The sequence below is a fragment of the Acipenser ruthenus genome, chromosome 15 (genome assembly GCF_902713425.1).
Source record: "Acipenser ruthenus chromosome 15, fAciRut3.2 maternal haplotype, whole genome shotgun sequence".
In the NCBI taxonomy this organism is placed as follows: Eukaryota; Metazoa; Chordata; class Actinopteri; order Acipenseriformes; family Acipenseridae; genus Acipenser; species Acipenser ruthenus.
Window position 1 is genome coordinate 7007301 of NC_081203.1, and position 16615 is coordinate 7023915.

Below are 16615 nucleotides of genomic sequence, written 5' to 3' on the forward strand. Positions count from 1 at the left end.
GGGAACGTGCTACTGTGTTCCGGGTTGGTCCTTGAAAACATAGGCGGGGTTATTGGGCTTGAGGGAGACACAGTACAGTTTGTTTTGATTTGTTTGATTTCTTATCACGATGTTTGGAATATACAATAACGGCTCTTTTGTTTTTATCCCTTTTCATGTCCAGGATATCGTGAAGAGGACTGAGGAAATACGAACCCTCCATTCTTTTTGTTATTTATTCCATCACCCCCTCCCTCACACCATTTTTTTATTTTTTCCGTGTAACTAAAAATAATAATAAAAAAAATATTTGGTTGCACGTAAATTGCTGTCTTCACATTCCATTAATACTCACATGCCTCACACGTGGTGTTAGAGTGGGATATGGATCCAGCTACAGTCTTGGCAATGTTTAGGGAGCGGGAGGAGAAGCGAGAGGAGAGAGAAATGAGGAACAGCTCACCCAGTTCTTTGGACAGCTGGTGGAGAAAATTAAAACACCTCCATCAACATCGGAGACAGCGGTTGCCCCGATGTTTGCAGCGCAACCAAAGTTGCAGAAGATGACTCCGGAGGATGATCCCGAGGCTTTCTTAATCACCTTTGAGAGAGTGGTGGAAGCAGCGATGTGGCCTAAAGAACACTGGGCTATGAAATCAGCGCCTTGTTTAACAGGGGAGGCACAGGCTGCTTACCGAGCATTGATGGCCACAGAGGCAACAAATTATGACAAGGTGAAGGAAGCCATTCTCTCATGCCTCGGGATCACGGAGGAAACATACCAGCGCCACTTCTGGGAATACCAGCTGTCCAAGGGGATGGAAGAACACACACCCAGTCGCGTCTATACTACCGCCAGGAAATCGAGAGTGGATTAAAAGGAATTGACCTACCACTCTCGGGGATGCCATCATCCTGGCGGAGGCATATGAAAACGCGAACAAAGGTGCCGTCTCAGACCCCACCAGTCGATGAAGCCCAGAGGGGGTAGCCAGACCTTTCGACCATGGAGGCCGAGGTTAGCCCCATCTTGGGCGAGAGAAAAAACCCCTAACCTGCCGGTCATTGACTCGCAGGACAAATTGACTCCGTTGATGCCTCCTACCCCAGTCTGTTACCGGTGTAATGAGCCAGGACACATTGCCAGGAATTGTCCGATAATGGAGGTGGGCATGGCTAAAAGATCCTGGTCAGAAGTAACAAGTAAGAACGCTGGGGAATGTCGGGAGGGCCCTTATCAATTAAGAGTACAGGTCAGGGATAAGAGTACTTACGCATTTGCGGACTCTGGGTGTGCACAAACATTAATTCAACAAGCTCTCTTGGATCGGGTATCCTGGGAGAAACTCGGGCTTATCCCACCACTAAAGTTAGACTTACTGTAGGTGATTATTCAACTTACGCTAAAGTGGCTGTAGCACCATACCCTGTTCTCCTGGGAAGAGACTGGCCATTTTTTGATCGTATTTTAGTTTCTACCAGGGGACAATCTAAGCAACGGGAGAAAACAATTGGCAAAATTTTTCTGTTGCAATCCGACCTGTTTAACCCTAAAATCTGCCCAAGAAAAACAAAAAGAGAGCGCCGGGTGGAAAAATATGAGAGAAGTCTGAGACGACAAGGGGAGGGGTCTGACTCAATGGTAAACCAATCTCATAAATGGCAGGGTAAGGGAGTAGGTGTTCAGTGTGACCGGGGCTGCGAGGTTACTGATGTGGAAGGTCACATAATAAAAGACCGAGATATTGACCTGGGATATGAACAGCAAAATGATCCCACGTTACAGTATGCTTGGAAACAGGTTAGATATGTTGAGGGGAAGGATATGCAGGAAGGACGACCAGTGATATTTCCGCATTTTTCTGTATCTGGGCACTTATTATATAGAATAACCCGGGCTCCCGGGACGGGACAACTCGTAAAACATTTATTGGTTCCTGGGCATTTCAGTCGGAAGTCATAAGATTAGCTTATGATATCCCATTTTCAGGTCATTTAGGAACTGAAAAGACCAAGGAACGAATTCTGGCCCGGTTTTATTGGCCATGGATTTATGGTCTTGTGCGGAAGGATGTATCTGAGTGTCCCTAATGTCAATTAGCTGCCCCTAAGTTAGTTCGCCCCGCACCTCTAGTCCCACTGCCAATTATTGGGGTACAGTTTGAAAGGATTGGTGTAGATTTGGTAGGCCCTCTGGAGGGAACAGAGTCAGGATATCGGTATATTATGGTAATAGTGGATTATGCAACACAATATCCAGAAGCTGTTCCCTTACGTTCTATGAATGCAGAGATTGTAGCAAATTAATTGGTAAAAATATTCTCTAGGGTGGGAATCCCGAAAGAAATTCTCACTGATCAGGGCACTAATTTTATGTCTGGCTGTATTCAGCAACTGTACAAATTATTGAAAATCTGTTCAATTCAAACCTCAAACGGATGGGCTTGTTGAACGATTTAACCAGACTTTGAAAAGTATGCTCTTTTGCAGTTCGTGAGGTACCACAATCTTCAACTGTGTTTTCTCCGTTTGAGCTCTTGTACGGTCGGCAGCCGTGGGGTATCTTAGATCTCATAAGAGAAGGTTGGGAAGAACAGTCAAAAGAGTCTAAAAATATAGTGAAATATGTGTTACAGTTACGCGATCGTTTAGAATTAGTCGGTCGATTGGCGCATGACAATCTCAAAGCAGCACAGCAGAAACAACAGCAAAACTACAGTAAAAATGCAAGAATTAGGAACTTTCGACCTGGAGACAAAGTGTTGTTGTTGCTTCCCTCATCGGAATCTAAGTTGTTTGCTAAATGGCAGAGTCCCTTTGAGGTTATTTGAGTGGTTGGAAAAGTTAACTATGAGATCCGACAGCCTGGTCGTCAGAAAGAAAATCAAATTTATCATGTTAATCTCCTCAAACTGTGGAAAGAAAAGGGAAGTCCATTTTATATCTCCCACACAGGAGGGGGAAGACTTTGGACCCTCAATTGAGCCAGTGTCAGTAATTGAGGTCCCGATGGGGGAACAACTAACTCCTGATCAGCACAAAGAGGTAAGCAATCTAATCAATATGTTCAGTGATGTGTTTTCTAATGTGCCTGGAAGAACGCATTTGATTTAACATGCTATTATCACTCCGCCAGGTCTGAGAGTTAGACAGAGACCGTTTCGCATTCCAGAAAGTCGGAGAGATTCTGTTTGGAGGGAGGTGGAGTGCAGGAAGGACGACCAGTGATATTTCCGCATTTTTCTGTATCTGGGCACTTATTATATAGAATAACCCGGGCTCCCGGGACGGGAGTGGTGTAGCCCAATTTTACCAGTAGATAAGCCAGATGGGTCACTATGGTTATGTATCGACTTTAGGAGGGTGAATGCTATCTCAAAGTTTGATGCATATCCCATGCCTCGGGTAGATGAACTCTTAGACAAGCTGGGACGAGCTCGGTTTATTACTCTTATTGATCTGACGAAAGGATACTGGCAGATTCCATTAACGAAAGCCTCTCGTGAGAAAATGGCATTTTCAACCCCAGATGGTCTTTTTCAATTTTGTACTATGCCGTTCAGACTTCATGGAGCGCCTGCTACTTTTCAGAGACTGATGGACAGGGTATTGCAACCTCATCGGGATTATGTAGCTGCATAAATCGATGATGTAGTCATTTATAGTTCTTCCTTGAGAGAACATTTGAATAGATTAGAAGCTGTCTTACAGTCTCTGAGGAAGGCGGGGCTCACAGCGAACATGGCAAAGTGTGCTATTGGAAAAGAAGAAACTAAATATTTAGGTTTCATAATGGGTAAAGGTAGAGTGAAACCGCTGGTTTCAAAAGTCCAGGCTTTGTTGGATTCACCGATACCTACCACGAAAGCCCAGGTGAGATCATTGTTGGGATTGGCTGGTTATTACCACCGCTTTATTCCACATTTTTCCGCTATAGCCGCCCCTCGCACTGATCTCACTAAAAAGAATGCTATGTATATAGTGGCATTATTACAACCACAGCAATGCCATTATCCCTTAAATAACACAGTGCATGATCACGAGTTAGCCCTGTATGTGTAGGCACGCTGGCTTTCTTTCACAGTTTACTGTAACACAAGAATGGTGAATGAAATGTTCTGCTCTTTATTTTTATGTTGTGGTGTAAACAAGCATACAGATCTTTTCACAGCTTCCTGCAGAAACAACATAGACATCAATAGGAATTGTCTTGCTTTTCTGAGAAAAGGACATGATACACCACATAAATTGATAAGACTAAAGAACCTTCCCTGTTTCTCTCCAGACACACAGAGGCACACTTATTCTATATTTGATTCATCTTGATATTGTTGATAACACAGAGATAAGGAAAATGTTTTATGCAAATATGTGAAGACTTTAACTTTGGCTGCATTTGGTCTAGACATAATGCAGGTATGCAAAAACAAAGTGCCTAGGGGATCCAACTAGGAATTTTGTCCAGAGCCCGGGCATGGATGCCTTTTTTTTGTTACAGCTAAGAGGAAAAATGAATATGGGGGGGGTTGTCTGACTTAAAAACTGGTCCCAGGCCTGGATATTTCTGTGGGTGGCACTGTCGCCCCCCCCCCCAAAAAAATACTGCTGTAATAATTTGATAACAATACCCCCCCCCCCCCCCCCCCCAATACATTGGGTGTGGGGGTCACTTTGTTAAACCATCATAAACTTTCTATTCTGGATTAGAACATTATTTATAAAAACAAGTTTTATTTCTGAAAACTTATTTTTTTGGCATGTGTGTCCCATTATGAATCCCCATTAGCGTGACTAAGCTCGTATAATGTTCAGGCTAATTCATAGAAAGCTATTTTCTTGTTTTTCAGTGAGATGTTGCACTTTAAAAGCTTATTTAGCAGTTTCACTCTTTACTTCAAAATACATTCCCAGACTGCTAATCACCTATTCTTAATGAATTCCGCAACTTAGAACCTTGGGGCTACGGTAGAATGTTACCCTCATTGTTAACTGAGATTAACTGTTGTGTATTGATACTATAGGGCTTAACAGGGGGTACACATACCCCTGGAAGTACTTTTATGGGTCATAGGAGGTACGCTGGATGTAAAATTTTCTGCCAGCACCTTGACTATCATTATGTTATTGACTAATCCTGAGCCAAGTCAAGAAAGACTACTGTTACTGTATTGCATAATAGAAGAATTACAGTAGACAACCGGGTAATTAATGAAAGTCCAGACCTGGACAAAACTAGAAATACACCTGCCATATTACTGTCAATATGACATGTCTGTCATCCTGCACAGGCTGCACAACATTGCATACATCACGCCTTTGTTTCACAAAACCCTGCAGTGTTTACAAGAAACACCTCCGATGGATCTATCAAAGCAACATCATCTTCATTATGATATTTTATATTAACACATCATTAAGTTGTAAATCAACTGGGAGATACATTCTCAGCTTTCTATCAATACCTAGAAAACTATCAATGGTAGTATATGTAGTAATATTAAAAGTTATTTAAAGAATGATTTTTAATGTTTGTTTGAAGAATGAAATGAAGTTTGAAACACGACACCGTTTTAGACTGTTTTATTCTTTATACTTACTCAAAATCACTGTGCAAATATATTGTGGTCCACTTCTATAAGAGAAACCGGTCGGTTATTGAATTAAGGAGGTAGAACTGTCTATTAAAAAAATAACAGGTGAGTTCCAGGCATAACTACAATCACCTGTACTTGTATGTTTGCCAAATTTCTGTAGGTAAACACTGGAAATGATTTGTTTTGACGTAGGTAGGGTTTAGTACAAATGGATTTGGCTGTTATGGTAGGGCACATACCTGGTAGGCATCATCCACCTTGTGATTTTGACATGTGGTTATGTGTCATGTTTTAAGACAGCTGTCAGTTTGCATATAATCTACAGCTTTCCCTCATGGTCTTTGGGTTTTCTAAATACGAATATTAAATGCAGCAGAAAACTTTCAGAACTGTGAACTCCAACTTCACATGAATTAACAGGGCAGAGAGCTCCAGAGAGAAGGGGCAACACAGGTAAAACTACGCCTACCAAGAAAAACACATCTTGGAACCAAAGGCTTTAGAAGTCCAGAGTTTGACGATCTGAGCTGTCTTCTAGGGATGTAAGGGCTGAGAAGGTCTATAATGTAACTAGGGCCCTGACCATGCAAAGGTTCGTATGTCAGCAACAGAATCTTGAAGGCAAGGCGAGAATGAACAGGAAGCCACTCCAGACGCATAAGGACCAGGGCGATATGTTCTGCCTGCCTAGTGCCTGTCAAGACCCTTGCTGCTGCATGTTGCACCATCTGAAGATGATTCAAAGAACGAGCAGGAAGACCAGCAAAAAGAGCATTGCAGTAATCCAATCGAGAGGTTACAAAGGCATGCACAAGGATCTCTGCATCCCTGGGAGACAGAAAACGACAAACTCTGGACATTTTCTTTAGGTGATAAAACTCTGCCTTTGCCGCAGTAGAAATATGGAAATAATAACATGCATACTTGAAAGCTGTAACTAGCTGCTAACAAGATTATAACTAGAGTGATGGATGTACAGTACGTGAAATTCTGATCAGTCTATTGATTAGTGTCTGAAGAGATGAGACATGCAAATCAAAACAAATCTATAATAAATCATCGATAAAAGTATTTATACACAACAATAAAACCATAATATGCATAATTTCAGGATGGGGCAACCCCCCCCCTGGGTTATTTTGTATAGTGTGGGTTATGTAGCACGGGTGATTTCAAATGCATGTTGGTATGTGGGCATGGTGAAGTCACAATTATTTCACATGCAGACTGTGCCGGGGCCAGATTGAATGATTAGCAATCAAGTCCCAACACAGTTGCTTAAAATCAGAATGTATTTCTCAGTCTGCGTTTTGGGTGTTCAGTGTGGAAAGAATGGGAGAGAGAGTTGGGAGAAACAAAAATACAAAAGATAACAGCTCAGCACGATGCTTGTTAAAAGTCTGTGTTTGTTTGTCTGCTTATTTTGGCCAACATGCTTTTTTTGTTTTGTGAAGTTTTTTGTTTTGTTTAAATCTTTTATTTGCGTAATAAACTCGCAAATCAGCGCTTCATACCACAGTACTGTGTGTCTCTTTTATTGGTCTGACATCACCTGCAAGCCATCTTGCCACACAGGAACATTTCCAATGTTGTATATTTTTTACAAAGTAGTACCAATAATACCGCCCCATTAGTAACCCCCTTTGTCCCTCTTTTCTGGCAGTATGTGACATTTTATAATCAGTGTATTTTGAAGGCAGAGTCATATTGCGGCGCAAATTATTTGACTTGGGTGATCTTTTCCACAATGTGCCCCCCCAAAACAACTTGGGCCCCCCCCCCCCCATAGCACACACTCTGCCGCCCAGCCAGGTTCCCACTATATGATTTTGCCTGGTTGCCTTGCAGTGTTGATCAACAAAACCTTTTCAATGTGGACCACTTTAGTCAAGTTCTCTACAAGGACATTGTGGCAGGGCAGTAGAAAAGCCCTGCTTGCAAATTGATTGTGTGTTTATTTATGATTTAAAAGTAATGGTTTTAAGTTATTATTGTATATATTGTTTGGGTTAAGAATGAGTGATGTAATGTATTTAGTGTTTAGTTAAAAACACTGGGCAAATGTGACAGGGCCTGGCCTGTATAATCACTGTGTGGGATAATTGTCTAGTCCATGGAACAGGTGTCATGGCCAAAGGCCTAAAAAAAAACCACATCCCATAAGTAAGGGTCTACTTAAATCGCGGTAAATTTACGTATTTTTCACAGGAATGTTGCGGAATAAAATTAGGATTTGGAGGACATTTCGCAGACCTGTTTAAACAGTATTTCATAACACTATAAAGCCTACAGATAGCGGTACTTGCTTCCTTACTAAAACAGAGTGCTGTCATTTGTTAAAGGCGAGTATGCAGCATCCCCCTGCAGTTGACTTGCCCATACATTGAGACTGCACGTCTGCATCCACTGAATAGGTTGGAAGTTAAGGCAAAGCTTTGCCAAGTTATACAGATGTGGAAATCAATTAGAAACAGCCCAAAAACTCAGTTACACAAGTACATCTGGCATACTTTAATAAAGACAATGTATGCAGCACGTGCGTTGTCATGTTATTTGTCCCATCCAATAATTTATTTTTTATTAGTACTGAGTCAAAACAACGAAAACGTGGCTATTCGGGTCTAAAATTCCAAATGCGAAAAAGTAAGCAGCAGGTTGAAGCGAGGTGACTGTGCTAGATCATTGTAGTACTGATTTAAGTTGCCGACAGGAATACTTTTTGTCTGGGCTGACTTTCCAGTTTGTTTTCTGAAAGCTGTTTATTTTACATTCTGTTCAGCAGCCTCTGTAGTAGCCTTTTGTTTAATGTGTGATTCTGATGCTAAATAGCGATCAATCGTATTTTCTCCAAAGACACATTAAGATAATGCAGCACAATAAATATCTCACAGCTTGAAAGGGTACACTAGATTATACCTTTGGCATTCAACAAAAGCCAAGGGGATTTACTATGAATGTGTCATTATGTTGGCGTTTGGGTGATGTATGACCCATTGGTATGGTAGCAAAACAAATATTTAAAGGATCAGGCCTTTGAAGGTTTGTATTTTAATAAGACTTTTATCCTCTGTGTTAAGCCAGGAATTTCATAATTATTTGCACTTCCAGCTATGAAAATCTACTCCAAAACTAAATGTAGCCACCAGAGACCTTAAATAGAAACCGTTGACGTTAATAGTTTCATATAAAGTATGTTGCCTCCAATGGGGCACTGCCAATCCAAACAAATGTCAAATGGCCTGTAGCTCGCACGACTGAGTGGTTTACTCTTGGGTCACCACATGTCTCCAGATTCACAGGGATTTTTTCAGTTTTTAATATTCAGGTACCTTTACTTTCTTAAGGAGGTGCAGAAGTACCAGTTCTAGAATGCATTGCACTGGAATCTCCCGGTGAATTGTCCCTGGAGCCATGTGGTCCCTCCAGTATTCTGTAACATTACAGATCAGATCGAGGTTGAATGTGCTTCCATATCCAGGAGGGTACAACTGGAAGGTGGAGACGAGCCGTGTTCATTTGAAGCTACATGCACTTTAGCAGGATTGTTGTGTTAGTCCCTTCAAATGGCACTGAAATAGAGTATCACTGATAATATTGAAAAAGGAGAAATTTATTATGCAATGTACCATGCAGTAACAGCCTGACAGTAGTTGTGATATTAGTCCTCAGAGTGAGTGAATCACCACTGACATCTGCTGGTCATTTGAGTTGCTCTCAATCATTTCCCTCCTGGGATAGCTAATTTTCTACATACAGAAGAGAGTCCATTTGAACCATACTGTCTAATCAACCGAACGCACCTGTAATCACGTGATGAATTACATGTGGTGTGTTACCCACACAGCTTCTTTTGAAGTTTAATATTCCTAAAGTTCTGAATGTGTCAAAGTTGTACTGAATTGTATTCTTTGATGATTTTCAAAGTTTGGTATATGGTACGTTTAATTACAGTATTTCATTACCTTAACTGTAGGTGTTAAAGTTTTACTGAATTGCATTAATTTAATGATTTGTAAAACTTTGCAATTTTGTATGCTTATTGTAATCAGTAGGTATTTATGTACTAAGTACTTGTGTATGTTAACTTTATTATATATATTATTAAAGGTGCAGTAGTTGTTATTAATACCTGTTAGATTATCCATACAAATCGATTATGCAAAGGAGTATCGGTCCCAGTTAGTTCAGATAATTGACTGTATACTGTACTTGTGGCTCTTTTAATCATGTCCTTTTTTTTTTTTTTTTTTTTAATTTAAGAGTCCAGGGCTTTGTTCCACCTAGGCAGTGGTTTTATTAAGCAGTTATTCTATTAAGGCGTTTTCACTATGTTTTTAATACAATATTTCAGCACCTTGAATAGACTGAAAGTTCCACAAATAAGTACCACTGTTCTACATACAACACGTAAGGCTGGGGCTGTATGGTTTTTAATGACATTTTATCTTGAAACGACCCAGAATGTGTGCTACTACACAGTGCCTGTTTATATTATTATTATTTATTTCTTAGCAGACGCCCTTATCCAGGGCGACTTACAATTGTTACAAGATATCACATTATTTTTACGTACAATTACCCATTTATACAGTTGGGTTTTTACTGGAGCAATCTAGGTAAAGTACCTTGCTCAAGGGTACAACAGCAGTTTCCCCGACCAGGGATTGAACCCACAACCCTCCAGTTAAGAGTCCAGAGCCCTAACCACTACTCCACACTGCTGCCCAACGGAACACATACTGATGCAGATATCTGTACGTCTTTAAAACATTTTTTGGTTTTATTATTATTATTATTATTATTATTATTATTATTATTATTATTATTATTATTAATAATAACTTTCACAAAAGCATGATAGAATGTTTCTAACACGGGCTAGTGAAGCAACCAACGAAATATGTAAAAAAAAACAAAAGAGCAATGAAACTCTATAAAATACGTTATATATATTCTTATATATATATATATATATATATATATATATATATATATATATATATATATATATATATAAAAGAAAAAAAAATAGTTTCAGGTAGTATGATTGAATAATGTTTTAAAGTAACAATGTAATTAAAAATTAAAAATGCATACACTCAAGATCCATCAATACAAACGACTTACTGTTTTAAAATGCCACATCCCGTTTGTCATATAAAGTGTATTTCATTTGTGAAAATCTTCTTAATACTGTCAGTATGTAATAACAAAATGCAGCAGCTGACATACAAAACCCGCCAACCAAAAAAAAAAAAGAAAAAGGAAAGACAGTTGACAAGCTAGAACCCGGGTGACAATTGTGATGCACAGGAAGTAGGAAGCTATCCAGACATTGCAGTTGATACGGAGGAGGTTAGTTGTTCAAACTGGGGAAAAAAAGAAACGTTTAAAGTTTAGAAAATGTATTAGAAAAGCATCCTTAAGATACATAATGAGGAATTAGGAATGTAAGCGGCTTAATGGGTTTGTAGTTTATGTTTTCAAGAGCTGTGAATAATTTATTTGGGTTTTTAAACCAACGTTATATTTTATTAATTCAAAAGATTGACCATAAATTAAATGCAGTTTAAGATAAAAAAAAAAAAAAAAAAAGTGATGTTAGTTATTTTTGACATCTCCAACTGAAGCCGCCTGTGGATTTTGCTTTGCAGTGAGTATATTTGATTTAGCGTTATTCATATTATATCTGAAAATGATGCTTTAACTGAAGCGAATAGCAAATATATAGGTTAAAGAAAAGAAGAAAAAAAAACATCCTAACTGATACGACTTTATGCGTGTAAATGTGGATGACCTCCCCTTAACTCTCTGATTACGAAGATTCATACACGTGCAACAGAAAAGGCATAACCTACGATACGACTACTGTAATAATAGTTTTTTTTCGAGTCACAAAATATGAAGAATTAAATTATGGTTCTGTGTGTGTTTTTTTTACTTCCTGAATTTCCACCGTACATTTAAACAAAACAAAACACGACAGGAATTGTTTATAAATATATCATTTAATTTATAAATTGATATTTTTACTTGAAAACATTTGGACGAGTTAGTGTCTACATACATGCGGTTTTGTTTTGGTCCCTTAATGCTTTTGTTTGAGTAATAAACTTTTTTTTTTCTTCTTCCAATAATTCTTTATACTAGACTGGCAGTGCTTGGTGTACTGTATTTCAATCTTAATATATTTCAATTATACAATATACTACTAGGTAGGTCATTTTAAACCTGCGTGCCACAACAACATTCATATAGAAAAACTGTATTTGGGGGTATGGGATAGACACCTTGAAACAATACAGCACATCTTCTAAATTTAGTGTTTTTCAATGATTTCAAGATGCATGTATGTTGGTGGGTTTTTGTATTAGGACATCAAATGCCAACAGACTCACATTTCCTGCCATATAGTATCTGCAATATTTGTAGCCCCATAATATTATATATACTTTTATATTTTAATTCATTATATATATCCTTTTTTTTCATTTTAGGTTTTTTCAGAGGCTCAAGTTCAGAAATGTTTCACTTCAAGTTTGTAAACCACGGCAACTCATTACTGCAAAAAATGAACCTACTGCGGGAGCAAGACTGTTTTTGCGATGTCACCCTACAGATTCACAATTTCACATTCCAGGGACATAAAGTTGTCTTGGCGGCCTCATCTCCCTTTCTGCGGGACCAGTTCTTGCTTAACGATTCAAGGGAGGTTTCCATCTCAGTCCTGCAAAGCTCAGAAATTGGCAGACAGCTGCTGCTCTCTTGCTATACAGGCATACTGGAGTTCCCTGTGAAGGAGCTGGTGAACTATCTGACTGCTGCCAGCGCTCTGCAGATGGGTCATGTTGTAGAACGGTGTGCGCAGGCTGTGTCCCAGTATCTTGACCCAACACTTGCAGATATAAAAGGGGTGATGACTTTTAATGAGGTACAGCCCTGTTCTCCATCTTCTGACGGGGATGAATTTCAAGAAACCGTAGATGGATTTGACATGGACTCAGAGGACAGAGCCCATATAGTGAAAAATGTTCCCCCTTCTATAATTCCCTCCAAATGCAAGCGCTTCTTTTCCAAATCTCTAGCCTCATCCATTGAAACCTCTGGAAGCAACACGCAGGACTATTCCACAGACGACTCAGTTGACCAGGAGGTGGTCAGTGGAGACATTTATATGCTCGCTGCCCAAGAAATCGAATTCCAGGGCTTAGCCTCAAGTAGCCCTGTGGCTGAAGTGAGTCTGCAACACGACCAGGTCCAGTCTGCTTTGATCAGCAAGCTGATGTCGGAGAACTTTATCAGAGAGCACGATGCCATATTGCAAAAGCCCTATTACTGTCGGAAGTGCAGCAAAGTCTTTCAGCACCTGGAAAACTACATCAGCCACGTGAAAGAGCACAAGCTGTACCTGTGCTTGCGCTGTGGCAAGACGTTCTCGCAGAAAAGTAACCTCACCCGGCACATACGTGTGCACACTGGAATGAAACCCTTTGAGTGCCCGCTCTGTAAAAAGGCCTTCAGCCAGAAGGCTACACTACAGGACCACGTTAACCTTCACACAGGCATCAAGCCTCACAAGTGTAACTACTGCACAGTGCATTTCGCACATAAACCAGGACTGAGGAGGCATCTGAAGGATGTTCACAGGAAGAGCAGCTTGGAGAACACCTGTGAAAAGGTGGATGCACTCATTGTGGACAGCGATTAGCAGAAACTCAAAGCAGACACACCTGTTTGCTGTGAATGCTGGCTGTCACAGATGTGAGAAGGCACAAACTCATGGTGGTAACTTGTACAGTTTACACAAGTTTGCAGTCCTGTGTGGAATCAGATTGTGCATGTAAATATGGAGGGTTTAAAGAGTGAGTAGTTTAATAGGTAATTTAAATTGATTTCACATTTCCCTTGCTATGGTATGGTGTTTGCCGTCATTGAGTGGCTTTGAACTTGCTTTAATCTTGTTTGAAGAATACCAAGTGCTGGCACTGAACAGCCTTCATCATTACATTCATATCACGTGGCAATGACTTGGTTTACATGCAGTGTAGAAACTCCAGATTCCCTCTCCATTGTCGTGAGCAGGGATCTGCGTTATTCCGTGAGTAAAATTAAAGGGCTAAAAATGAGTTCTCCAGCACATTATAAGACACACAAACAGTACTATTGGGTAACTGTTAACACAGGAAGTATTCATTGTTGTTCTTGTTACACTTCTTGGGTCTCTTTATGTTGTATTTTAGTTTATAACTTTTAATTATTCTTGAACTGTAACCTTGTATTACAGTGTAACGTGTAATTTGCTTTGGATAAATGCGTCTGCTAAATAAATAAATAAAATAAAAATGGTTACACTTTCAAATTCTAAGCAAGTTACAAGCTTACCAGCGCCATTAATCAATAAAACAAACACACACTTTTTTTTTTTTACTTCACATATTACAAATAGTTTCCTGTTATAAAAATAAAAAATAATAATATTCACGTTAGGGCAACTCCGAGTTAGTCTTCATCATCAGGCTGCTGTTGATCCCCTTGGTACAGAGGAATATCGGCTTTTACACACATTTTGACAAAATCTGAAACCACAGTTTCACGCTGTTCTTTGGCAGTTGTAAGATGCTGAAATTCACCCTTGCCAAACTCGTTGACACAATCTTTAGAGGTGATTGTTATTGTTTTCAGCATCTTTGAACAGCTCTGAATACTGAAGTAAACTGAACTTGAATACCGGAAGCAGTTTTATTAGACCGGTATGTTTATATAAATTTAAAGCAAAGTTGCCTGTGTTAATGTTTATATATTATACTTGTATTGATTTGGTTGTTATCAAACAAACAAAAAAAACCTTGCATGTTTTTTGACCCTGCCCAAGTGTAAAACTAAAAAATCTGTGTTATCATAGAAAATCTGCATTATTCAGCAGCAAACGGATTCCTGGGATCCCTGGACATGAGACTGACGTAGCAGACACACATCACACGCATTCCTCATGCTAAAGGAAGTGCATGGACACAAGTTCAAAATCTAGTTCAAGTTCAAGTTCACAAGACTTCAGCAGTGAAGCTGCTGTTTAAAAAACTTCTCGTAAGCCCAGTTTACGAGAAAGCTGCACAATATTGGCAGTCCCGCAAGGCCAAATTGGAACACTGCCAAACACTTAAGTACACCTTCCCGTATTTTTATATCAATTTGGTCATTTTAACTTTTGAAGAATTTCTCTCCCTTAAAGAAAACTGCATGTAAGCCCAAATTGCCCGAAAGGTACTACCAAAATAGAGAGTCAAAAAGGTGAGACTTATTTTTATTTTAAACCAAGCCGATGTAACCTTTGAAGCTACTTACTCTTTGAACAGTGCCTTAACAGCACAGAGCTGTTTCTGGAATATACACATTCCAGTATTACAAACCACATGGATGGTCTCAGCCAGAGTAGAGCAGTCATTATCAAGCTTTATATGACAAGTGGAATCTGCTATTCACATGCATGGGGGATTCCAAAGCTTTTTTCTTGTAGTAACAGTACAGTTTCATTAAGAAATGTCACAAAGGCATTGACAACATAGTACTGATTTGGTTGAAATCAGACTTTTGAGTGGAAGCTGCAACTCCCTTTATTAAAGGAAGGACTGGAAAAGGAAAGACCAAAGCACTTGTCATATAATAGCTGTAACTAAAGGATGACACAGGTGTATTTGGAAGCAACCGTCTCCCTGGCTAGTATAAAAGCCTTTAATTGTATGAAGACTTATATCCTTGTACACTTGGTGCACCCTAGTTAACATGTCTTAAGTAGAGTTTTAGTCCTGAAACTCTCCAACAGCTGCTTGGTTTGAAACTGCCAAATATGATACAGTACCAAAAAGCAAATAAATAATAACCTGCACAAAAATGGTTTAATATACAAAGCAACTGTGCGTAATAACATTGTTATCAGTGTTGTGAGCGTTCCTATTTGATCATTGTTTTTAGTTAAAACAGGGATACATATTTCTGTATCTGTATTAGTACAAGCTGCCTTAGTGATAATCACTTTCATTGTGACAATTAGGATGCTTTTATAATTAATTTCAAGTTCAGTGAAGTCCAGACTAGGCCTTGTGGACATTAAAATCCAATGTATTTTACTGTGTAAGGACTTCGATAATTCACATATGTTTCTAGTACTACAAAGCTGTAGGTGAAATAAAATTTAAACTGCTATTTCTACCTAATCCCTTACTTTGCTGTAGGTGTGATCCTAGGTAGAATAATAGTCACAAGTACTGTTACTGGGCAACAATGCTTTTATGTAGTCTGTTCAAAGTGAATAGATAATACTAACAATTGTGTGACTAAATCCTTGTATAATAAATGGTGGTGGTTCTTTAACCTTTAATTTAATCAATCAGTCACCTGTGTAAGAGAAGCTTATGATTTTGAAATGTCACATTTTTCAATATTCGTCAGTTTTTGTTAAGTATATAGAATACTACAAAGCGGTATGCAATTCAAAATGTTAACGTAACATTATTCAGCAGGTTTCATTCTACTTTATGAAGCACACAGCCCGACTCAAGCCATCTCGACTCATCTCATTTGAGTTTGCACAGATTCTGCAATCAGTTGTGCTCAGTTTTGGTTTGACGTCACAATTGAGTTTTTCCCGACTGGGTGTTGCACACTGCTAAGACTGAATTACTGACCACGACTAGATACTGGTGATTACTATGTATGCACATGTAATTATTATTGCCCTGTACACATTTTTGCATTAACTTAGCCCAACATAGCGACCCTCATATTATGCATGGCATCGTATGCTGATTAGACGACGGAGACAGCGCTGCGAGGCAACCAAAAGAAGCACTTAGCCTATTAATTAATTGACCATTTACACCGTGCAAACGTTTCAGGCAGTGTTTGACTTTTTGCATAGCTTGTCTACTACACTTTAGCCTGTGGTAAATAAAATCCAACCTGTTGATTTTGTATTTGACTGGTGTTTTTTTTCTCAGCGTGTGGATCTACGGGCTTGTGATTTGTGACCTATTGGAGATCGACTC

At 39.3% G+C, this 16615-nt stretch overlaps 1 protein-coding gene across 1 annotated transcript; it reads left to right on the forward strand.

The window, feature by feature from the left end:
• The first annotated feature begins 950 nt into the window (after nt 1–950).
• Nucleotides 951–16543, forward strand: LOC117964660 (zinc finger and BTB domain-containing protein 26-like). The gene is made up of 2 exons (XM_034908939.2): nt 951–1182; nt 12071–16543. The coding sequence occupies exons 1-2, from the start codon at nt 951–953 to the stop codon at nt 13279–13281; spliced, it is 1443 nt and encodes a 480-aa protein (XP_034764830.1). The 3' UTR covers nt 13282–16543.
• Nucleotides 16544–16615: the final 72 nt, after the last annotated feature.